This window comes from Gallinula chloropus, assembly GCF_964237585.1.
Source record: "Gallinula chloropus genome assembly, chromosome: 3".
Taxonomy (NCBI): domain Eukaryota; kingdom Metazoa; phylum Chordata; class Aves; order Gruiformes; family Rallidae; genus Gallinula; species Gallinula chloropus.
The window spans coordinates 17,460,745-17,487,099 of NC_140087.1; the positions used below are offsets into that span (position 1 = coordinate 17,460,745).

Genomic DNA, 26,355 nt, shown 5'->3' on the forward strand with positions numbered 1-26,355 from the left:
TGCATTTGGCACATGGAAAAATGAAGCAGGCATTGGTTCTGGAGAGCTTATAGCCTGGTGTAGACAAGCAGGCATTTACAAGAAAAGGGGTTGACTATGAATCAAAGACCGAGCAGGGTGGAAATTGGAAGGCAGAGTGGTTTGCTTGCTGGAAAGTGGGTTTTGAGGGGAGGAAAAGAACAAAGCTAAAGGGACAAGAATGAGTTTGCTCTTGTGCTTATGAATGAAAATATATTCTTCATGCACTTATTTGAGGGTCTAGTGAAGACAGTGGAGACACAGTCTTAAGGCTTATTAGCTACATGAAAGTGTATATCAACCCTATCCAATCTAGGGCAATCCTCACCTCTTGTAATCGCTCAAAATATGGATTTATTTAAGTTATGTCTGAAAAATGTTGGTAAATACCTGTCTGTTTTTTTAATGACTAAAACCTACATTTCTGAGGTGTGATCTCAGTAAGGAGAGGAAAACAATTTTTTCTCCTTTTATCTGGCCCTGAAATGGACGTCTGTGACGTGGTGGTCTTTTGCATAAAAGTACCCTCTTCTACCTTCTGCCTGCTTTTTCAGTAGGTTTTGTTTGTTGGGCTTTTTTTCTTTCCCCAAAGCGTGGAGGAGTTGATATGTATAAGTTGTTCTCATCAATATTATGTATGTGCCCAGCTTTCCACAACAAGGTCTGTGAAGCACTGCTAATGGCTTGTCATTAATCATATGCCATATAGACTTTTCACAATTGTCTTTGGTTCATGGGAGAAGAAATGTAAATTTTTAAGCTTCTAACAGCAGAGTGCAGTGTGTTACAAGGAGAAACATAGTGTAGTTAGATTTAAAATACATATTAATCTTTTCTGCATTAGTTTCTTAACCAGTATGGGCTGTTTATATTTTTTTACAAGCAGTTGAGAAATATGATAGAATTAAACTGCTTTTAGAAAGTTACTTGATTGACTAAATGCCTGTTACACCTTTTAGATGATTTTCTTACTGCGGAATAACAAAGTAGATTGTTACAGTGAGAATAACTCAACTATACAGCTCTCCACAGAACTATGAAGCAGAGCCACATACATGACAAAGGACATCATCCTGCCGAGTCAGGAATCCTTGGCCCACCAGCGAGACAAAGCATTTGGCACAGTTAAAGCATTCCCCATGCCACTGGCGTTCTTCAAATGTAATAAATTTGGGACCTCCAAGTGCTGAAAGAGATTATGAGAAAGATGTGAATCCAGTATTTCTGGATATGGTTCAGAAATGCAACAAGTTGTTTTCTGATGTGTGATCAGGTTGTCATTTATGTAGCAAACAAAGTAATGAACAAAAATACATTCAGAAATATCCTTTGTTGGCTGAATTGAAAAAAAAAAAACCCTTTAAAATTAAACATAGCGACAAATATTTTAAGCAAAGCCACAAGTCACTTGTCATATCCCTTTATGAACATTGAAAAGAGTAGGTTTATCAATATTTCCATTCAGGTGTGCTGATCTTCCCAACAAAATCTCATGAAAACTATTTTTTTGCAGTGTGCAGGTAGTATAGTTTCTAGACATCAGTGAGTGAAATTTATTTCCACCCAAGTTTCTACAAGATGGAGTATTTGGGAAATTACCAGATCATGACGTTCCTAGCTTGAGTATCTGAAATAAAACATCAGTGAGTTCTGTGTGGGGTATTTTGTTGGTTTTGGTTAGGTTTGTTTGGTTTTTTTTTCCTTGGTAAAATTATGCCCATTTATTGGGTATTCAACATTAACTTTGTCCACTTATACAAGCAGCCTGCAGCTGTAACAATCAGGCAGCACTCTTCAATAGTTGAGTCCACCCGTATTAAAATGATATTGCAGAACACCAACAAATGTTCTCAGAAAACTTCAGCTATCATATCATAGACTATGACTTATGTGTCTAATTATAAATCATCATCTAAGTACACAAGGATGCATGCAATAGGGCTTTTTTGCATTTGGCAAACTTCCTAATTTGGCAGGTGTGCCTCACCAGTAGGCAGTTAATTCGTGTCCAATTTAATCCTATTTGCATTTAGCAACAAAACTGAAGAAATTTCTTTCATGTTCCTACCATCACAATTTGCTCTTTAGACTAAACTAAAAGCTTGTATCTTTCAGCAAGCAGATCTGTTTTCTGTTTTCCCATGGCTTTTAAAGAAACTCATGGGAGATAGTTTAGTGGTGAACATGGTGGTGTTGGGTTTACTGTTTGACTCAATGGTCTTACTGGTCTTTTCTAACCTAAAAGATTCTCTGACTCTAAGTTACACACACGAGGGACTTGTGTGTACTGTCCTGGGAAGAGCCAAAAATTCCCTTTTTTATGTTCTTAGGGATGAATTTTTGTGCAGAAAGCACCAATTGAAACAATGGAAAAACTCCTTTTAGCACATAAACCAACTCGGCAGTCAGGGAACACGTATGATCAGTATGTCCTATCAAGACATGTTACATGTGACAGAGAGAAAGTATCTCTAGTAGTTAACTCTCTTGGTCTTCCATTATAATGGAATGATTTTTAATACTGTTTTCTAAAGTAAAGCTCTGATTTGAAAGAAGATTGATGGTTCATCAGTGTCTTGTCCCTTCTAGAAGATGAGACTCACCTGTAATAGGTTTCTTGCAGGCAGCACACTTCTTAGCATACAATTTGCTGAAACAGTCAACGCAGTATGGATACTCATCTTTGGAAATAAACCTTTGTCCAGACAGCTGGGCTTTACACCCAGCACAAACAAAGCATTCTTTATGCCAAGGCTGGTCATGGTAGGTCAGTCCCCCAGAAGTTATTACCTAACGTATTGAGAAAAAGAACAGAGCAGTGAAATAAAGGTGAGGATCCTGGAGGATTATCTGGGCCTTCGTAAGTCCTTCCCCTTGTTTTTATTCTTCCCGTAATATGCACAAGAGAACAGAGTATGGTCATGTCAACTGTTTTTCATCTGTAATTCAACTTGACTAACTGAAGTTGAGCTGAACATGCCACTGCTTTGTTTGTCTCGTTTTCTATCACCTGATAACCTCTTGGTTTGTGACAGACAGGCTAGCTTGTTATGTTTTTCTGTTACATGTGCGAATAAAGGCTTAGAATCAGGCATTCTTTTCTCCATGATGGACAATGGATAAGAGAACCAAGGCTGAAGTTATAGCAAATCTTTGACTGGAATGGGCATTTTGCTTTCTCACAACTCAATCAGTATTTTAAGTAGGAAGACAATAAAGAACCAGAAGTGAGACAGAAAGGAGATCCATACTGTCAGAAGGAGAAAAAAATGGTGTTTATCAGTTTCATCAAATTTCTCATTCCCTGCAACTCACTCCTAGATTTCCACTGTTATTTCTGAAGAGATAAATATTCACTTGCTCATTGGTTACCATATGTGTGGTAAAGAGCTGTTTTCAGAGAAGTTCTGAGAGACTGTATAGAGAAATTTCTGTAGAGATAAAGATAAGCTGTAAGATAATGTTACTAGTGTCGTCACATGCACGACAGTGAATGAATAAATGAATAAATGAATGCATTTGGAACAGGAGGAGAAAATGTTGGAGTAAATGAATTGTAAAAATATTTGCACGATCAAGTTTTCCTGGGGAATAGAGTTTCAGGGAATTAAAGAATAATACAGGGTGATGTCAAACAATAAAAGATTTAAATAGATCCTAATCACCTTACCATTCCAGTATCAGGCTACTTCTAACTCTCATTTACTTTTCCATTAAAATATAAAAATTAATGGGGCAAAATTCAAGACTCCTGCTTTTAATGTCTTCAGTCTCAATTCTTATTTATGGGAAATGGTGCAAGATTAAATAGTAAAATTATTTTAGCTATTATGTAGGGGGAATCTTTGCATTCCTAGAATTTTTAAGAAGCAAATCATGATTATTATACATAAATGCTGCTAACCTCAATCCCTTTCACAGAGAGCAAAATCACTATATTTGCCATGCGATCCTTTAATGCAAATTAAAGGCCAGATGGAGAGATGTGGAATATATTAAAGTACTTTTTATTTTTTTTACTGAAGAGAAAAACAAGCAGCAGATTTTCCTTAAAATAAAAGTTTTTGTTAGAGTTAGAAGTTTACAGATAAACACTAAATACCTTTAGAAATTATAAGTTACTCGATGAAGTAAAAAAAAAAATACTAGGTTGTCACAGGTACTAAAGAATAAATTAAATTCTGCCATAAAAAGCAACTTAAAACATTCCTCTAGAGAACACTGTCACACTAGAACTATGCTTTTAAAAAGAAACTTTTGATCAGATGATCCTTGAGGACTCATCCCACATGGTATTCTGTAATTCTGTGCTGATTCAAGAATAGTGTGATACTTGGAGTGTTTTCATCAACCAGAGACAATTTTAAAACATGAGAAACTGAGAGAAGGATGAATTGATTTATTTGTATTTTGGGGAAAACAGGAAACCTCATTTAAAATCAAGCTTTCTGGTACCCACGGGGAAGCATTGCCTACCAAAACAGTGGGACTCTTGACTAGTGTTATCACAACTGAATACTACTTAATCTGTTTATTGCCCGATACATTTCAAGAGGAAAAAAAAGGCAAGACTGTGAATGCTTTGTTCAGCTTAGGCAGTGTCTTATATATGGGAACATATCTGAAAAATGTTGGAAAGGAAGGCAAGTTTATAAAGGCAAAATCAGGTATTATCAGGAAAGAAGGGTTTTACTTTAAGTGAAAATATTTATCTTTGTTAAATATCACAATTGATAACAAAAGAACCCCAAAGCATATATTTTGGTTAATAATTTTTTTTTCAAACAAAATTAGGCTTATATTAATATTAACTAGAAGGAGACAGCAGACACTGTGACAATTGGGCCCTTGATGCAGCCCCTGCCCCCATGAGCAATATTACCTTGTTAGGGCAATTTTTCCTTTGTACATTTAATTACCTTTTTGCAAGAGTAGCAATGGTGAGCAAATTGCTTCTCAAAGCAGGGCACGCAGTAATTCTCATTGTCTTTGGTGATCAATGGTTTTGTTCCCAATGGTTGTCGGCAGTACTGACAAACAAAACAGGATTCATGCCAGGAACTTCCCTTAAATTCCATTTTACGGGAACCTGCAAAATAACCAAAGTGAACAATCTGCCCCCAGATGTAGCCTTGTAATGTAAATTTTAAATGTCAGGAGGACTCTTGTTTTTAATCTTCTATCTCAGTATTGCATTACCTAAGAAAGCACTTATCCTCAGTTTAATAGAGGTTTTAAGTATGTACTAGAAATTTCAAGAACATATTCAGCACCATAAGATTACCTGGTAAAAGATGTGCTAAGTTGCATAAGCTGTGATTTTGAGAGTCTATCATACTAATTTTTTAGGGCTACATCTCTGTAACATGCCTCAGTTGCTCAGAGTTTCTCTCAGGCCAGACGGCTCAGTGATGATATTCAGGTGCACAGCACTTTTATAAATTAAAGATGCATTTACTTGGATGTTTAGTCCATCTGTTAAAGTCCTGTTTTTTGTTTTCCTGAAACTAAGGCTCCTTCACTTAACAAAAGCATTATTTATCTTATGCATCTTAAGCTGGCAATTTTTTTAAAGTAAAAATCTCTTCTGTGATAACGCACACTGCACTTCTCTCTTACAGCTGATCGTTTCTGTCCTAGATCAACTGTGCTTTTTATCACATTCAACTCAATGCTTTTGATCCAGCAGAAGGGCAGATACAATCCCAAAAGAAAGTCACTCACTTAAATGTCTGCCAGAGGAGTTTCAGAGCTCTCAGTTCTGTGTACACGTGCCCTACACATCTGAAGTCTAAGATATGCAAATATATCTGAGAATGATTTTTCCAGTGACTCCTTAGCAAAACTTCCTCCCCAGCTGATACCATCAGACTGCAAAGAGAAGTGCCAGGTGCTTTGTCTCCTTTTCCACACAAAGAAGAAAACTGAGGATATAACTGATCAATCCTGTGGTACCCGTTTCCTGGACTGTGGGGTTAGCGGAGAGAGAAACTGCTGGGTGCAATTCAATAGAAAGAGTTTGCAGCTTCCTCCCAGTGATCAGAAGGCTGACTTCAGTGTCTTTGCCTGCTGGATCTTTTCAAAACAGAGCTGGCAAGCTGAGGACAAAGAAGTTAATGATTTAGAAACTGGTTGGCTTCACCATGCCACTTCTGCTCTCTGTGTGCCTTGCCATTCCTACCCTCTGCACTTGCTGCAAGGATTTAGTCTCCTAGGCTCTGGGGCAAAATCTGCATGGTGGATACACACCAGGGGACAATAATGCAACCCCACTATGTCCTGGTGCTATTCTCATCATATCTAGAAATAAGTGCCTATTTGACAATGTTCTTCAAACTATACAAAATTTAAGCCATATACCATCCATAAACTGAACACAACTATATTGCTACAATATTTATTTCCACTAATACAGCTTTCACCTATTATGAAAAGGAAATGAACTGTAAAAGTACATACTTGCATCATTGCCACAGGTTGAACAATGACATCAATGACCTAGTATTTATGCTAAGACAATAACTCTGTACAGCTCAGATCTTAATGTTTGGCATAATGATCTACTGAAAAATAAAATTCCTATGTCGCTGCCAAATGTGCTGATGTCCTTGGCCACAGGTTCCCAAACGAGCACTAATGGGGCCATGGCAGATGGTTTGCAGCTGGCATTTGGAGTTATAGATGTGATCTGTAAAAAGGTTCAAGCATTGAGGGTAGTTCATTGTTCCAAAAGATTGTGACCCACTTTCCTAAGCCACCAATTTTGCCATAGATGGTAGTGTAGCTTCTCTCAGGTGCCTCTGAAGAGGCACATTGTAGGCTATCTCTCTGCTGTATGGGCATTACTGCTGTGGTGGCAGCGAAAGGCCTAGAGGATGTCCTGCGCGGATGTGATTAAAAGATGAGAAGCAGTTTAATGTGAAGTGCAGAATTCTCAGGGTCACTAAAGGCAGGAAATAATCCCATTGCAGACACATCTGTACTTGCATTCTTTTTAGCAAAAATGTTGATAATGATTTGAACATCAAATGCCATGTTTTGACAATTTAAACAAAAAAAAAAAGTCTGAGTGAAAGATATGGTATAAAGAATGAGACCTAGGCCTGATACTCAAGGTCTGGTCAACGTGACAGACAAAATGCAGATGTCTTGTCTACTCCAGTAATTCTGCTAACGGTAGCTCTGTCTGTCTACCTACACTCACAGCAGGACACACCAATTCCTAAGAGTTGAAAGCAGAAACAAGGACTCTACATGAACACGTTTTACCCTCTCTTGAGCTCCAACATACTTTATAAGGATTCATGAGCCCTGTCTAGTGCTAGACCAGTGCTTCCCTCTCTTCACTGTCAGGATGGTACTACACATAAAGGAGAAGTAGTCACCTGAAAGCCAAGAGCCTTGTAGCTCAGTTATTCAAGGATGTGGTTATAGTTAAAAATGCAGTTCCATTTTTCAGCAAAGGATCCTTCTTGTCTTACCAGGCATAATGGTCTTCTGGCAGTGGAAACACTTAGATGAATACTCATCAGAGTAGCACTCAGTACACAGCAAGAGCTCATCCTTGGCAGCAAAGGGTTTCTCCACCAGTGAGCGACTGCATTTGGCACACTTGAAGCACCCCTCATGCCAGTGGCGGCCTTTGTAGGCCAGATCCTTGGAGAAAAAAGTCCATGTTAATGTGTTTTTCTTTCTCAGCTCCTCCCAGAAATACAGTGAGAAGTGGAGAGCATTGCAATGGTGCTTGAAGAGATGACATGTGCGTCTAGCGGGAGGTATGCTCAGAGGTAATAAGTACTCAGCATCAATTGGGCTATTTTGTAGATCTCTTGCAGAGGCCATTAGAGGCTGCTTTGGCACAGGCCATAGTCCTTCCTTATATAACATCAGAGATATATTTTTATTGGAAGAACCATTTTATGTTTTACTGTTGGCCTTCAAGGCGGAACAAGTGATCAACATTTTAATGTGCACAGGCCACCTGACTAAAGTGCATTCTCTACAGACTTTGAAATGAACCTCATGTATTTTTTAACATTACTACTTTTTCTTACAGCTGACACTACAGAACAGTAAAGAAAGACCATATTACTGCAGAAAACAAGCAATTAAAATATCATTGAAAACAAAATGATTCTTAGGAAGATTATTAAAAAATCATTGGTTTTGTTTACACCTAATGTAACTCCACCTAAAAATTTGGCAGAAAAATGTTTGTTTAAGACTCAGCAGGCTCAGGGGATAAAAAAGCTAAAGTAAACGTATGAGACCTCCACTAAGAATCAAAAATAAGAGCAAACAGCAGATTTTATTTTTCCAAGGTTAAAAAAGCAAGGCCAAAATGAACCACCAAAAACCCCTCTCACCTTAAAAAATAAACCAGACCCTGCCAGGTCTCATTTATAAGTCAGAAGCACAAAAGGGACAGAAATCCAATCTAATTTTTCTCCTTTGTCAGATCCCCACACTTTAAAGTGCTAAAAATGAAACACATGCCATGCTTCATTTCAGCAGGTGCTGAACGCTTACCACTTTTATTTGCTTCAGTTAGCACTCTGAACCTTTAGAAAAGAGGATATTGCTCCAGAGCAGCCTGAGGCAAAGACTGGATAAGATGGAGAGGAAGAGAGCCAGCCTCTAGCTCTCTGGCACAGGTAGGACAACCAACTGTAGATCTCTCTGGGCCACTTTTCTAGCCCTCTCTGGCCTGTTGCACTCCTTGTTACTCCTGCTTTTTTTCCTCCTACTTTTTTCTTCCACCAGTACAAAGACCTAAGTTTTTTTTTTAATGATCTTTGACATCCATGGTCCTGTTGCTGAATTTTAAATTTTAAAAGTGTAATTAGTGAGCTCAAACTACATGTTTTTCAGGTTACACTAATTGGAGCTATATATACATAAATTCACTGTTCAGAAATGCTGATGAGAAATTGAGAGGAGTCTTCATCCAAATCAGCATTTTCCTTGCATGATTCCTTTACAGTCCTGTGCTTTGAAAACCATGAAGTGATTTGGCCAGGAAGGCCTCCTGAGATGTTAATTTAAATAACTTTCTGACCTTTTATTTCAAAAGAGAGTAGGCAAAGCGAGCATGGGGAGAAAGTGAACACTGTATACTGAACTTGGCCAAACAAAGCATTTTCAACTGGTTTCATCTGAATTTAAAATTCAAAGTTAAGTGTACAGGCTGTAAATTGAAGTATGGGGCACTGTAAACCCTGTCAAAGACCACAGAGGAACTCACATTACTAATTAATATTCTATGACAGGGGAGAGGTGAAAGGAAAGCCAATCCCAGAAACACTGCTGCTAACAGGCCATCTGTGAGATAAGCAAGGTAAGCATGGAATTAAGTTAAAATTAAAATATGCATAATTCCCAAATGACAGAGGGAATAATATACAAATAATAAACACTGTTTCTTTTCAGCTTGACATTGAGATGTCAACACCTACACTAATAGAAATTATGTGACCCTAAAAAATATTCTTTTCAATTAACAGTTCTCAGAAATTCTCAAGTTTCATTCAACCCAACCCACTGAATTACATCAGGACCCTTCCGTTCCTCAAGTGCTGTGCAGTCTCTGCAGACAGTGAGTGTCTGGAGGTGAAGGATGGAATCTAGTTGTGGTATGGGTGTTTGTATGTGCAGATTTTCTTTGACTCTGGAGCTTTCCTGTTCTGGGAAAACAGCACTGTTTGTCTCTGCTGGACAAGGATGTACAATGACTACGCTTAGGTCTCTTCACCAGTATAGGGCTGTGCAGAGGTTGGGTACAGAATCTGCCATTAATGGAATGGGAATCTGTGTATAATTTAGCAGAGAGCAAGAAGTGAAAGCTAAATTTTTACCTTGGAATTGCACTCAATAGGTTGCTTGCACTCTTCACAGGGGTTGGCAAAAAGGCTGTCATAACATGCAATACAATAAGCGTTTTCTTCTCTTAATGCATACTTCCTTCCACGAAGAGACTGCAGGCAGTAACGACAGTCTGTCATTCTGGTGGGGCTCTGCAGGTGATCTGGAAAATGGAAAAATCATGTAATTCAGTGGGTGATCGTTTGCTTGCCTAAATAATAAGTACTACTGCTTTACCTGTGAAAGTTAGGACAGGTGTGTCTTGGTCATTTGCAGTGCCCTGGGTTTCTAGTGCTGGGCTGTTCCATGGTAAACATACAGAATCACAGAATCACAGAACTGTAGGGGTTGGAAGGGATTGGAAGGGACCTCGAGAGATCGTTGGGTCCAACCACTGTGTACAACACGGAGCAAGAACACTGCTTCAGCCTGACCTTATGGTACGTGTACTGACAGGTCAGGTACCTGAAAATGAAGCTGTCTTTAGATTCTCTCTGTGCAGCTAGTGGCATTAGGAGCATTACTTACTGAATTGTGAGGCATGGTTTATCCAGAAATCGGGGCATGGAGAGAAAAGCTATAGTTCAAAAACCAAACAAGCTGCAGAGTTTAAAGGCCAAAGAGAAGTGGTAAGCATGTCACAGTGTGTTCCTTGGTTTCTCCTGCCATTCCTGTCTTTCTTCATTCCTTCATTCTTCAAATGCCCCCCACCTCTATTTCATTGACCAGAGAGAAGACAAGGGACTCCAAGCTATATGGCAGTTTTAAAAATAATCTCAGCTGTGCTGCTAACATTTTGTGGCACAAATACCACTGGGTAGCAAAGGAGCAAAATATAAAGAGAAAAAAAACAAGATTAAAAAAAATTATAACTCAAATTAAGTTTATTTTGTTGTTATTGGACAAGATTGTCCCTTCATACATATTTATGTATTGCTGGATTCCACGTTGGTAGTGCCAAGATACTGTGAGATAGATTATGTTTCTGTGCCAGATAAGTGCAGGAAATACCACAAATCTATTGAGAGCCAATTGTATGAGGTTCCCATCCTTCAGTTTTCCAGCCTAAAGAGGCTTGGATAAGCATCCAAACTTCAGTCTCTTACAGATCTGCAATGCCAAATGTTTTAAGGATTGTGGACACGAAGACTTATTTCAGTTGCTGACTTATTTCTTGTTGCTGGTTGGATCATCAGCACTTTGCTAAAATTGGGTCTTGGTTCCTGGGAATGAAAGAAGAAGAATCCAGAAAGTTCCCAGTGAAGCAAACCCAGAAACATCTGCTGGACTCATTGGATTGCACTCTTCATTAAACTCCTTGAGTGTTGCTGCAGTCAGTGGCAACAAACATATTTTAGAGGATTTGAGAACAACCAGGGAAGGTCTCCTAAAATATGTACATATCAGTGACTTTTGGCAACTGAAATTTTTTCACATTGAGCAACAGTGCAAATTAGTTTATCTTAGCCAGATGCAAAGCCTGAGAGTAAGGGAGACATATGAAGAACAAGATTTGAGGGACCACTTGCCATCATAGGGCTTACATCTAGTCTGTTTGGAATTACTCCCTCATACTTGATTTTATATATGCATTGCCTGTCTTATGCCCACGGTTCAGTTTTAAAAAGGCATTTAATCTTTCTGGGTTACTGCTTTTTGAGTTCTAATCCAAAATGATTGTTTGAACTATGAGAAAGAACAATTACTGCAGGTCTCCACTGGCACCAATACATAAGGTCAGGCTTTTATTAATCTATTCCTGGAGCGATAGTAGTAACACCGTGGAAAGGAGACAGGGAGAGGAGCTATAATGCTTATCTCAGATCAAAAGTAATGATTTTTTTATCTGGCACAAGCTATGGAAAACTTCTTGTTCCTGTATATCGAAAATCTTTTGAGTTGATTTACTGTATTTCTGACTGCCCTAAATCTTTGTGTTAGCCAAGACAGTAAAGAAATCAAATAATCTGTAACTCAGATCAGTGGGGAACATGCTTGCTTAAAAATATTACAGATGTGTTTTATGTGATATCTTTGGTATAGTAGTATAACAGGGCTTGGACTTCCAGTTCCTTAAGATCAAACAGAGATTTGCATGTGAAATTAATGAACCCACGTAGATGAGAAAATGGCATCCAGCAGCGTGGATACTTACACAACATGACACATAAAAACCAGACACAGTGCAGTAATTCAGTGCATGATCACTACATAGTCATCCCCAAAATCATGATTAAGTTTTGCTCATTTTCTATATTGGGAAAGCAGTATAAATTTGTGGCTAGGGAGTCAATCAAGGAATGTTTGTGGTTAACTGGGCTCCATATTTAAGGTCATAGGACAGGATTGAAACTGGATTTCAGAGGAATTCTCATTCCATTTTTTTGTGGGAGTTAAGAGTTATGAGCTGGCTCTCAGGATATCCCTGAGCACACTACCTTTCTGATTTCCTTCCTGCTGAACCAGTACCCCAGCTTACCTAACGCTGTTTTGTCTCAGTCTAAAAGTGGCAACAGGAAAATCTCACCAGGGAATGCACAAAGAGCTTATCTGCTCTTTGTTGTACAAAGATCACCAGCAAATAGCTCCAGATATCCAGATACATCTCTGATTTTTTATTCTAATGGATGGCGATAGTTTTTTAAGTTACTGATAACGTTGCCTACTCAATTTTCTTCAAAAAGTGTATTTCTTGGGTTTTGTTTGGGGTTTTTTTGTTTGTTTGTTTTGTTTGTTTTATTTTGTTTTGTTTGATTTTGTTTCTTTCTTTCCAGGAAACCTGGAAGACCTGCTATTGTAATACTCCAGGATGTCTGAATTTGTTATGTAGTTATCCTCCCAAAAAACCCTATACGGATATGGGAACAAAGTCCCATTGCTCCTGTTTTACAGGTGACAGCATTTGCTTGAGAACTTTAGGGTAGTATACCCAAGATCAGAGTCAAAGTCTGGGAGTGTCCTTGAGCTACTACTTTAGTAAAGCACTCAAGTCACTCAAGGCTTTGTTTCAGAAAAAAGTCTTCACTGTTTGATCAAGATGACATAAAACCATATTTGGGAATGAAGCAGCGATGGCATGAAAAGGAATGATGATTTTTGCAGATCTCTTGGCAGAGGTCTGGGTAACCTTTGTGAACTAATTTTACTGTTAGACAATGCAACAAACAAATTGAGCCTCATCTCCTCCAGCATCACTTACCCTTGCTCCAATAAATAAGTAACGGTACGAGCACCATGCAGATAAGGAGAATGTTTTTCTTGTGCTTTGATCCTAATCTCCGGAGAAATATGTTTACTTTAAGTTTGCTGGAAGCTAGACTTCGTATTTTGAAGGTCAGTTAAGAAATCTCTGGAGGTTTGATGTTGTTCACTCTCATGGAATGAAACGCTGACTCCAGCATTCCAGCCGCTAACTCATGTCCTGGGCACAGGGGAAAATTGTGATGTCTTCACTCCTTGGGCAAAGAGGATTTTGTTATATATATTGGAACAAAAATAAGTACTGTTGATTTTTATGTATCTAGTAGGTACAGACACGTGACACCATTTGTGCTGTTAGAATATTCCAAGAGGGAGCAGAGAGATGTTGCCAAAGATGTGAGGATATTGCAACTGGGGTCCCTGGGGTCAGATCTGAGAATGCAGCAGTCTCATGGTAGGAATTAAAAAGCAGATGAAAATAAAACAACAGAGCTGGCTAGTCTGCCTGCTGTTCCAGAAGATTAAGATAGAATTTAGCTAAAACAAATGAGAAGAGAGACTTTCACTAGAGCCAAATGGTTTCCTATAAGATGCAGAGTGGTAGAAGACTTTCAGTGAGGAAAGCTGTAAGAAGATGGTTGTGAAACCTGGTAAATGTAAAACCATCAGGAAAGGAATGCTTGTTTTCTCTCTGGAGCTGAAAAGCACAGCCACAATGTTAATATGTCTCTTAATAATTTATCTTGATATGTTCTATAAAGGTATATTAATCTCCCTTAGGTCATATAAATATAAAACCCCCAGAAATATTAATACCTAGGTGGGCATAAATATACATAGGCATGCAGGTATATACATACAAGTAAAAATACCATACTTTTGAATTGCATCTTCTTTTTCTTTAAGCACATATAATGAATGGAACAAGGATATCTATTAGGGAAGCATAAAGAAAGCAAAATGATGGCAAAATGAATCATTGCAACAACACTGAAGGATAAGAAAACCAAATTGATCTGTTATGATGGGGACACCCCTGCAAGCCATCCCGGACACCTGTTAATTTTCAGTTAAGTACTTTTGTTTTTATCTTGGGACATGGTTTTGCATGGATTTGCTGATTCAATTTTCCCTACTTTAGTTTTTTTGTTTGTTTTGTAAGAGCTGCTGAACAATTAATCACATACATTTGCAAAAATATATTGGTGCCTCAAGGTTACAACTGCATTATAAGCTAAAAGTAAACATTGTTATAAGGAAAAATTCCTAACAATATCATTATTTGATAAATAGAAGTTTCTAGCAAGGCTCTACAATCATATTTTCCTTATTTCAGAGATCACAGTTTCTTGATTTCTCTGGATGCCTGCTATCCCCCAGAAATCTGTTATGTTGTTATTGTGACTAGACCTAATAAAAGCCCTGACCCTGCAAGAAAAATGAAGTCACAAGACAGATACAAGTATACTGTATTTCCAAAATGCTGGCAATACTCTTGCGTTGTCTCTCCTTTCCCTTTGAGTAACTGCGATTTTCTAAGTGACACTTTTAAGCTCTGCAGGAGCGTTCAAGGATACTAGAATATTTGCTCTTCTAAAAATGGCTAAAGAAGCAAAAGGAACCAAGGGCACATATTACAGACAAAGTCAAGATGAGTAACTACAGGAAAGTAGAGGGATTGGTGTTAACTTTGAACAAGCTGCTTTATCTCCATGGCACAGCACTGTAATACACGGTCAGGTCCTGGGAGCATCTGAGTGGGTGCAGAGCTCTCACTAATGAAGTTCTGCTTTAAGCAGCCAGGGTGGATGCCAACCAGGACTGTGTTGTAACAGTACCAGTATATTGCTTCAAGGTTCACAAGTGACAAGGTTCTGATGGACCTTCTAGGCAAAGGAGCTCATTTAGAGGCTCATTTACACAGCATTTTACTGTGTTTACACACACTACAAACAAAAATGGCAACAGCTCTGGCATAACCAGGGGGATTGAGCATCCCAATAGTTGTACTGTCTCTTAATTGGTATTGTTGTCTGCTTTTTTTACACCATGCACACTCAAAAGCAGGTGCAGTCACCTAAATTCTTACTGTATCCCAGTACAGCATAATTTGCTACTTACCTAAACCTTAAACTAGAACAAAGTAGAGCAGTGAAAGTACATCAACAGAGTGCTCACAGTGGCACTGACATAAATGCTGTTGTACAAGAAACCTGACTAGCCTTGTATCCCTCAAACTCTCTTTACTAGATGTAGAGTGGGTTGGAACAGCCTAGACCCGTTCCGGCTATGCCAAGTTAGTATTTCCTTTGATTCCACCACAGAACTTCTACCAGCAGCATGCAGCTTGTCAGGTAGCAGGACAAAACCTGCTACCAAGGTCAGCCTGAGTGATTTAGTTGGTAAAATTCAAATTAATGGCTCTGTATGCATCTCTCCCAATGGGTGTTCTCCTCTATTGCCTTGCTAGCAAAACTCAAGAATTACCATCATAACAAACTGAGAAATTAGGAGTCAGAAACAACCATGTCAAATGTATTAGCTGAAAGCAGGGGGTTTTTTAAGAGGCAGACAGGAATGTTGGTAACTGGCTACAGGATTAAACCTAGATTATTTGCTCTTTGTTTTGTGGGTGTTTTTATTTTTTTTAATAAACACATGAGAGTCAGGGAACACATTTCATAATTTGATGGTGACCAGAGATTCCAGTCCAGAATAACTGGACCTTTTCTGAACAGAACAAGCTCAGCTGATCAGCAGTATTGTTGATCATTAATGTAGCTCCATGTTTAAGTAGAGACAAACTGTCTGTGGAGTGCTCGATATTGATTCAAGTTTCTCCCAAGCTGTTACCCAGGAACACAAATCCTTTTCATCTACTCACATTCCTGGGTGTTGTCAATATCTTCACCAGAAGCAGTATATGAAAAAAGTAGGATTAATGCTAAAGCCTAGCTAATTTCTTCTACTTTTCTGAAATAATTTTTATCCACTTTTTTTTTACAGGCTTTCACATAGTCTGGTAGAGCCAGAATTTTCTCATGCTTTCATTATGGAGCTCATTCCTTTCAGACTACTGTCAGACTTACTTACAGAATAAAAAGAAGCCATGAAATTTTTCAGCTGTGCAGTGGTGTAAAATGTTTCATGTAAAATCCTGGCAGTAGTCTCAGTCTTACTCGCTATATACAACCATAAAACAGGTTTGAAGGTTGCACCTGGTACAAAAAGGCCATGTGAAAAATTAGCTGGTGAGTTATACACTTGGAAGATGTTTAGACAGTTTTGCATTGATCAGCTTCAGCTGCCCAAGTTCCAAAAGCAAAGCAGCCATGAGCCTAAGAGGTGGATGAGAAATCATTAGTGAGTCCTAGGGCCAAAGTTAAAGGGGACAATTTAAAATAATTACATTAGAGGGGTACACCAGGGGTTGACGCCAGGACCAATACTGTTCTACATGTTCATTAATAACCTGGACAATGGGACAGAGTGCACTCACAACAAAGTGGCAGATGACACAGAACTGGGAAGGGTGGGTGATACGCCACGTGGGTGTGCTGCCATCCAGAGCAACCTCACCAGGAGAAGTGGGGTGAGAGAAGTCTCATGAAGTTCAAAAATGGGAGATGCAAAGTCCTGCCTCTGGGGAGGAATAACTGCAAGTACCAGCACATGCTGAGCCCAACCAGGTGGAAAACAGCTTTGAAGACAAGAGCCTGGAGGTCCTGGTGGACACAAAATTGAGCATAAGTATACAATGTGACCTTGTGGTTAGGGCCAACAGCATCCTGTGTGGCATTAGGAAGAGCATCACCAGTACACCAAGGGAAGTGATACTTCCTCTCTACTCAGCAATGACGAGATACATAGAATCACAGACTGGTATGGTCCAGTGAGGGCCACAAAGGTGATTTAGGGGGTGGTGCATCTTTCCTATGAGGAAAAGCTAAGAGAGAGAGACCTGCAACTGTTCAGCATACAGCAAGGAAGGTTCAGAGAGGTTCTCATCAATGTGTACAAATGCCTAAGGGGAGGAAAGGAAGAAGAGGGAACCAGGCTCTTTTCAGTGGTGCCCAGTGACAGGAGAAAATGCAATGGACGCAAACTAAAATACAAGGGATTTCATTTAAACAAACGAAAAAAAAAAAACCCCAGAACCTTTCACTGTGAAAGAGACTGAATACTGGCACAGGTTGCCCACAGAGGTTGTGGAGTCTCCATACTTGGAGACATTCAGAACCCAGGTGGACGTACCCCTGGAAAATCTGCTTTAGGTGGCTCTGTTTAAGCAGGGGGTTGGACTTGATGATCTCCACAGGTCCCATGCCACCATAACCATTCTGTGATGGGCCACAGAAAGTTTATCACTGCTGAATGATGAAAGAAGGAAGGTAAAAGAGTCCACAAAACCTCAGTATTCCCTGTGGGCATCTGAGCAGGAGTGGTGTCATTCCCATAACAAGAATACAGGTCTCCTGTAGATGACTTACTGTGATTCCACATGTAAGCTAGAAGTGTATAGTTGAAACACGTAAGAAATGGTATTGCTTTCAGCTGTAACATTTACCATGCTTGAAGCTGAATACACCCTTCAGAGCTCTGCTGTCTGTATTCTTGGAGCACAGATTTTGAAAGATATTGGCAAAGATAATTAAAAAAGTGGGATTTTAAAAAGGTATATAAGCCATTAGGTTCTTCATTATAATTAATTTCCTTTTTTTTTCTGATCTTTCGCTCTGGTAAATATAGCTCCCAAATCCTTCCCAATTAAAATACCTTCAGTGGAACTGCACAGATTCAGTTGCAGAGGAAAGAACAAAGGAAAACAGTGATTCTAGATAATTTCTGTCAGAGAAAAAACAAACCAAACCAAAGCAGTTTCAGTAGATTCAGCATTTCTGCATGGAAACAATCACTTCCAGCATTCTCAAGTCCCAGCCATGTGTGAAATTGAAGGACACATATTATTTTCTGTGTTCTCTGAAACATAATCAATGTGTCCTTAGGTATCAGCACTGCCCAAAAGCTGGGTCTTTCTTTTCTGGAAAGGAGCTAGTGCCTTGCCTGTGGTGTCTGGTTTGCCATGGGAACAAAAATGGTGCAAGTCAAAACTTCTTTTCCCCACTGATCATTTCCAATGTGAAGCTGGTGTTGATTCTTACAGACTAGGCTACAGAATGGACGTGGAGGTCTGGATACCATCAGTAAACCTCACTCTTTCCATGACTTGGCTCAGAAGGAAACGTTGGCGGTGCTCCGCTCAGCCTCTGCCTTGTACAGAACAATGAGGAATAAAGGAGTGTTTGGGGCACTGACATCTACACTAAATATACTCCTTACCAGAACTCAGCAGGGAAAGCAGATCTAAAAATTATTTTGCGATGACTTAAAGACTGTGCAAAGGAAAATGTCTATAACAGTACATCAGTTGGGTGGGTTTTTCTCAGTTCAGCAGGCAAAACCATCCTAAGGAAGATGCAAGAAACCCTACAAGAGATGACTTGGTAAAAAATGTGCTTATGAGGAAAACTTCCTAATTCCTTTTAGCGGATTAAATTCATGCTCTGAAACTTGGAGCATTTATAAGCTTCCAGTACTGATATAAATGAAAAGAAAACTTATTGCATCAGGGTATTGGAAGAAGAAGGAGTTTTGCACTAAGCTTGATCCGATATGCTCTAATATTTTGTTTTTAAAATTGTGATGTATTTAATAGAAAATATTTGAGAATAAAAAGATTCATGGAAAACATCAGTATGTTTAAAAATGAGTTAAAAATCTCATTTGGAGAAGCAATTTTATAGCTAACTATGTTTTATTCTAGGAAACATGATCAGAATCTGAGAATCATCTCATTTTGGGAGAAGAACTTTGGTAGAAAAAGGACATTCATACTGGGTTACAATTTCTTAATTTAAAATGTTGGGAATGTAGCAAATAACATACTGTACCTGCATGGAAATACTCATGTATTTTTTTCTATCAACCTGAAACCCAGCAAGTCCTAAATGTCTTTGCAAAGAAAAAGAAACATTAAATAGTTGGGGTTGAACTGATCAGGATGAGAACTGATCACGATCACAGTTGATCTCTGGAAAAGAATGCAAAGTCTTCCCCATCACCCTTTCTACCCGCCTCAGTCCCCTTTTCAGCCCCTACCCTCACCTAAAATCCCCTAATCATGGAAAATACTTTAAAAAATGCTTAAATAACAAGGAAATTAAAGTTACAGACATGTGCTGAAGTCCTGATCTGAGGCTTTTAGCAGTGAGCCTATCAATCACCAGTGTGCAAATCAGAGCAGGGCTTCTGAGTGACCTCAGCTACAACAGACATCAGCATGACAGACACGTGCCCCCCAACTCCCCTCTGCACAGTACGCTAATGCCTGCCCAGCTGAGCTGGAGTCCACCAAGGAAAATCAGCAGCTGACCAATGTAGAAAGACTCCTGGGCAGGGACACACCTACGTGACAGTGCCTCAGGCTTGCCTTTGGGACAGAAAGCTTTCCTGGGGACACAATGCCTGTCACACAGTGGGCAGTGAAGTGCTCGGTGGCTGTGAAACGAAACAGCCTTGCAACTAACAGGTGGCAACAGACCTTCAGTAAGCAACACTGGTGCTGACTGCAATCTTTAAGATTTATTTCGTTTTTAAGATTTAAATAAAAAAAAATAGGCCATTTCTTGTCTTTGCAGATGCACCAACTGCAGAGGTGGATTTCATAATTTTATTACATTTTATTTTGGGGACAGAACTGCAGATGAAAAGTATCGTGTCTCACGAGAACGGGTACATCACACGAATTAAAATCCTTCAAAAAAAAATAACTACGACAGACTACACAGTACAACATTTTTCTAGCTGGTTCTTTAAAAGCCTGTGACCTACTTTAGAACCGCTTTAAGAAATAAAATGAGCAGTAAGAAAAAGACAAGCAGCAACATTTCATTGGATTCATTGGATTAATTTCAAAGGCTTTTCATTACCCTATTTAAAAAGAAAAAACCCAAACAAAAAACCCCACAACCTTCCCCCCAAACCAAACATAAATCCCCAAGCGGTAATAAAGCAAGTGGTAATAAAGCATCTGCAGCAGCGGCACAACCTTCTCCTTTTCTCTCCCAGCCCAACCACACTGTGCCAACCTGACCTAGTTTTCGTAGGAAAAAAATAAACCAAGCTGCAGCACTTCTGTAATAAAAATATGACACCTTATCAAAATGAAGCAAATCTAAAGATTTCTAATCTCAGCGCTGTTAAAAGATTGTCACAAGCTAGGTGGCATTACAGCTCAGGAAAAGCAAAGGCTACTGCAAGGAGTATTTAAGATCCCTGCTTCAGTTACCATTGTTCCCAGGTATTCAGGTTTTTGGTCTCAGTGAACGTCCAGTTTTACTGCTTGCAGAGCTCCATCAGTCTCAGCTGCCACCTTCCTACCGAACTTTTCACTGAAAACAGATGACACAGTTGTGCAGACAAGCTTTGGCCAGCTTATTATGCCCACAGGAATCAGTTTGTGAAGCCACTGTTGCGTGCAGTCTAAGAGATGCTGGCAACTGCAAATGGAGTATACCCTCTCTTCACATTGTATGTGAGCTGTTTAGGGTGACCATTGCTGTGGCAGTCTCCTCTTTGTGTGATGTCATGCTCAGCTTATAATGCTGAGGGAAGAAGAAGGAAGAGGGGAACATTTGGAGTGCTGGTGTTTGTCTTCTCAAGTCACCTTTATGCCCTGTTTTCCTGGGGATGGCTGAACACCTGCCTGCCCACGGGAAGTGGGGAATGGATTCCTTGCCTTCCTTGGCTTGTGTGCAGCTTTTGCTGTCCCTATTAAACTGTCTTTCTCTCAACCACGAGTCTTCTCACTTACTTTTCCTATCCTCTCCCCCCCCCCATCCAACCAGGAGAGGGGTGATCAAGTGGCTGCATGGGCCTTACTTGCTGGCTGGGGTTAAACCACACCAAGAACTTCTTCCTTTTATTCTCTGTCCTGTATTTGTTTTAAACATACTGTAAAGTTGGAAAATGTTACAAATTTAAATATGCAGGTGTAGCAAGGGCAGCCTACTGGTTTTTGGGCTCATGAAAAAATTGTACAGGTATACACTATTTTTTAAAACACGTCATCTATTCACTGTTGTAAGTAAATCAGCACAGTTCATTCCAACACAGTGAAAAGGATATATGACTTACAAAGTAAAAACTCAGTTCTAGAAGAAAGCTGGCAACAGGAGTTTTGAAGTCAGTGAACCACTTTAAGAGTGGGGCTGGAAGTGGAGGTCTTCAGCTTCTTGTTTGTCCTCTACCAGGGAGAAAAAAATAAGAGCACATTACTAAGACAGAGTATAGAAAAAAAGTTGGGGTTTTCTTTGGACTTTTTCTTTTTCTTTTTTTCTTTTTCTTTTTCTTTATCTTTTTCTTTTCTTTAAAATGTTAATTGGAGACTTCTTGAGTCTTGAGCAGTTGAGTAGATAATGTTGCTTCAAACAATACAGTGTATCACAGCAGCGACTCTGTTTTAAATTCAAATCTCATGTCCTGTGAGCAGCATCATCGACTGGTCTTTAGAGAGACCCAGCCCTGGGTTGTGTTCAGTCCTGCCAGTGACCTTTGCCATGCACTTGAAATCTGTGTACCTCTTACCTTACCTGTTCTGCTTAGGAGTTAAGTTCTCCTGAACTATTATGGGACTGGGTGTCCTGACATTTCCCTTAGGCCTTAAAATCTCTGTGACAGACATTAAACATGCTTCTTACTATTTTAACATAGTCTATATTCCTAAAAGTGGCTATCATTTAAAATTAGACCCTGCAATGAGTAGACCATGATATTATTTCTTTACTATGATGTGAGGTTAGTGACCCTTCAGTTACTGCCCTGCTGGGATTTTTGTAATGACCTGGCATGTGAAGAGGCCCTTCTTTTTGTTTTTTTTGGCACTATGACTTTCAGAGTGTATTTCTTTCTATGATTATAAATACGTGCTACTTAAGAGTTGGATCATGTAGGATTGCCCTATCCTATTGAAAAAAAAATAAGGCTAAAGTTTATCTGAACACCCAAGACAGTCAACATTTGACTCAGACAAACAAAAAACATCACTAAAGGCTTCAAATTCTGGAAAAAATTTGGTAAGAATGAAGAAATTCCTTTCTAACATTTAGGGACATTTTAAGAACGTGCTAATTAAAGAAATTGTGGAACAAAAAACGAATCAACTGAAACCAGTTAAGTCTGTTCAAGTGACAAAATGAACTCTGATGTGTAGCAAGAGCAGAGCAACTGTCTTTGCAAACCTAGGATTGAGCTAACTGCTTTCAGTATGAGCTGGTGCCCAGAGTCCATAGCTCTGACCAGCTGTGGGGGATAAGGTCAGTCTGAGGAGGAGGAGGTTGGTAAGCAGCAGCAGCAACTGCATTAAGGAACAAATACAGTTCAAGGCCTTTTTGCTAATTTATGTTAAATTTGGTAAATGTTTTCAGTAAAATGTCTAAGCAAGTGATTAAACAAATGGAGAATTCTGCTACTGTATCTAAAAAAAAAAGCCAAAATGTTTTGAGCTTTTAATTTGAAATATTTTTCCATGCTCTTCAATTTTCAAACACCAAACTAAACAAAGATTGACAATTAGAAGATCAGCATGAAAGAATTTTTCATCTAATCTTTTCCCTTTTTTTCATGCAAATGGAATCCCAGACTCACAGAACTGTAATTATGCCACAATTTGGTGTGCTATAATACATAAATGAATCATGATGTGTCTGAATTGGAAACTTGAAGTGCTAACTTGGGGAAGACTGGGCTCCCGATAAAGAGATTTACAGCCTAATGCTCTTCTGAGCTTCTGATAAACCGAATTGTAACCAATACCCTGAAGTATTCTATAGCCTTCCTTCCAAAAGTTTCAGAATGCTTTCCTAGTGACAATAATAAAGTTCTCCTAAAACACAGTTGTGAGATATTTGTCTGCAGAAAAGGTTGATACTTGTCCACAGAAAAGGTTAATACTCATCAAAGCAAAGTAATTGATTTGCTCAAGGTCAGAGAGCAAATCTGGAGGGGTGGGAAGAAAAGAAGCCGGTCACTACACCTTTGCCATTCGGTGGGTCTGTTCAGCGGGCTGCATCCATTCCCTTAGCCCTGCATAGCTAAAATCACTGTATGAAGGCTGCTGGGTGGTAAACCTCCAGTGCTAGAGGTAAAAAGCACTTCCAAAATTAGTCGAAATGCTAAAATGTTGCAGTTGTGAACGTTGCAATTGTCCTTAATTACTCCAAGGTGGTGATTAATAGCCTTGCCCAAAACGTTCTGGGTGGAATTTTTTGAGTTTTGTGTCAAACCTCTTAGGGCTTCAGTGGTTGAGCTCCCAATTATGATTTTCCAGTCAATTTGGGATTGTTTCCAGACAAGATTTTGAACTCTCTTTTTTTTTTTTTACCTCCTTTATGTAACAAACCTGTTCTTTAGATGGGGAATTGAGGCACACGACAACTTGCTGGAGGTCACAATGGACTGAATCCTGGTCTCCTGCGTGTGTGCTCTGTCAACGCCTATGTCACGCTCTGTCTCTAGATCGTTCTTTCTACCAATTCTGCTGTCTATGCACAAAGACACATTATAGGAAATAATAGGAATATTTTTCTGAATTATACAGCATCCAAGTCTGAGGCCAGAAATGAACTAGGGCAGCTTGTTCAGATCCACTATCCAGAATATGCTGAGATGTGCAAGAATTTACTGCTCCTTATACACGGACCTAGAAAAATTCAAATTCAAAAGCAACCATGGCTGAGAAGAAAAGTAACCTACTAGCACAAATGCAGTTGAATCAAAGAACACTCATACTCTAAGAAAGGGAAACAAGAAAGGATGACAGCTAAGCTATACTGTACCGTATCAGAGAAGAGTGGTGGTATTCACAAAAGCTAACCTAAACCTACTGAAGCAAATGAACAAGAAACATTTTTATAGTTAAAAGGGGGAGAGAAATTCCTCTCCAGGGTGATTATCAGCAGAAACCCAAGCTAGACATCCCTATAGAGAGAACCAAATAAGAATAGTTAGGCTTTGTAACAGTCATGCCCCTCACTGTATCTCTGGTACAGAATTTCATTAACTTACTTTTAATACATCATTTCAGTGTTTTTGAAGTCCTGTTTGCATATTTCTACAAAACCATCCTCATTTCACGACTCTCACGTTTTACAGGAACTGGTTGTAGCACTTTAACATTTGGAAGCACACCGTTACAGATTTTCACGTTTCTTTCTCTCTGCCTGTGGTTAGGCAATACTAAAAGTTTTAAACTTTTTTTTTTGAGAAATAAAACTCAGATATAGGAAAAAAACATTAAGAAAGTGGGCTAATTGATACATAGCCCACAGAACATATGTCTTACCAAGTCAACCAGAAATACACACTTTGTAAAACAAGCCTGCCTGCAAATAACCTGGTGACACCACAGGTCACAAGTGATCAGAACTTCTCTCTCACAGCTTTTGATTTAATTTTGCTCTAATCTTACAAGAAGCTTAGTATGTCATCTTAAGTTTCTACCAATCACCCAGCTTTGAATCGAAACAACTTCTGTGACACTGCAATAAAATTACATGGCAAGACCACCAGCAATCTGGTACAACGTTAATATATTACATCTGTTACAGCCTGTTCTGCTAAAACACTCTAGAAATGTCAGCTCATCACACAAACGGAAGAGAAACGTGGGTGAAAATATTAGGTACAAACAAAAAGAGGGCATCTGAAACTGGTTTGCTAAAGGTAAGAGATTTTGTGCCCAGCTCCAGATCTAAAAGTGGGTCTTTTGAAAACAGGGACAGATAAACAAACATATTTTCAAACATTTATATTACTGAAGTGGAAATTACATTTCTGAGTTTTGCCCAGATTTAATGGTACCCTCATCAGCAAGAAACCCTGTCATTATGAAATCAGGTAGCAGTAAAATAAATGTACATAGACTTTAATTTAAGGAATGTTTCTACCATTACCTATACTTCTTTTCTAATTCACAATACAGCACCTCTTTGGTAAAAATGGCATATCTTTCTAGTACTGTCCTTTCCTTTCGAATTCCAAACCAAAATTATTGTCATCCTATAACTGTGATAGGTAAAAGAAAATGCCTTTTGGAGGAAGAATTTGGAGTTGATACTTGATTTTTATAACAAGTCAAAATACCGTTATAAACACCAGCTTGGAAATTGCTTTTACTTCAAAAAAAACCCAACAAAACAAGCAAGAACAATCCATGTTAGGATTAAAATCAGTCATGCTGGCAACAAGTGACTTGCCTGGTCAGAAAAGACACCGTCTGGAAAGTTTTCCTGCAATAGCAAATAGCTGTGAAATCTTGCTAAGAGAGAAAAAATGGTGATAGAAATGTTACAGGAAGGAGCATATAATTTTATTGTTAGCTTGTTCTTTGGAGTAAACAAAATGAATCCACATTTCATTACATAGGAAAACCCAAACAGTCTTCCCGAAAATTAATGAGACAATTAATAAAAGAAAAACAGCTGCATCTGAAAGAAGTGTGATTTTTCTTTTGGTAAAGAAAATCAATAAATTAAAAGTGTGTATATATGTAGAATTCAGCATCTAATTTAATGAGCAGTTTTGCGCCTGAAGAAAAAAAAGTTCCTGCTTGCTTGCTCAAAATGTTAAATAAGGTACCTTGAGTACTACCCCATTTAAACATAATCAAATAAAGGAATAATGGAAAAGAGCCTTAATACTCACATTTGGTTTTGAGCTGCTTCTCTTTGTAACTTGTGCAGCAAAGTAAAGGAAGGAACAATTAAATGTCTTCACAGAAACAAGCATTCGTCAAGTCCAAAAGAAACAGGACACTTTGCCAGAGCTATTTGAGGGTCCCATCAGAATTTGGCTGGATGGAGGAAGGCTGAGGGTCAGTTTGTTTCCCTTAGACCTCATGACATGCAAATAGCTGGCTGCCTCACCACAGATTGTTCTTTGACATATTGTGTTTACAAATTGCAAATACATACCATGTAGGAGGTTCTTAAAGGAACATACTTCAGACAGTTGTCAAATGGAAAAAGGAATTTCTGTTAAAATAAAGAATCAAAACTCCCAAACTGTGCAGTACAAGGAAAAAAGGGGAAAAATTCTAAAAAAAAAAAAAAAGGAACATTATTAATTGTCACATAAGTTTTGGTTCATGCATAATAAATTCAAAAGCCTCATGTGGGCTTGTAAATCAGGATTACTAAAGCCTGAATCTTGTGTACA

At 38.8% G+C, this 26,355-nt stretch overlaps 1 protein-coding gene across 1 annotated transcript; it reads right to left on the minus strand.

The window, feature by feature from the left end:
* Positions 1–884: 884 nt before the first annotated feature.
* Positions 885–25,926, minus strand: FHL5 (four and a half LIM domains 5; the record flags this gene model as incomplete). The annotated part of the gene is made up of 6 exons (XM_084262419.1): positions 885–1,204; positions 2,622–2,808; positions 4,938–5,107; positions 7,500–7,674; positions 9,873–10,031; positions 25,843–25,926. 6 exons carry the CDS (start codon positions 25,924–25,926, stop codon positions 1,053–1,055), a joined length of 927 nt encoding a protein of 308 aa, XP_084118545.1. The 3' UTR covers positions 885–1,052.
* Positions 25,927–26,355: the final 429 nt, after the last annotated feature.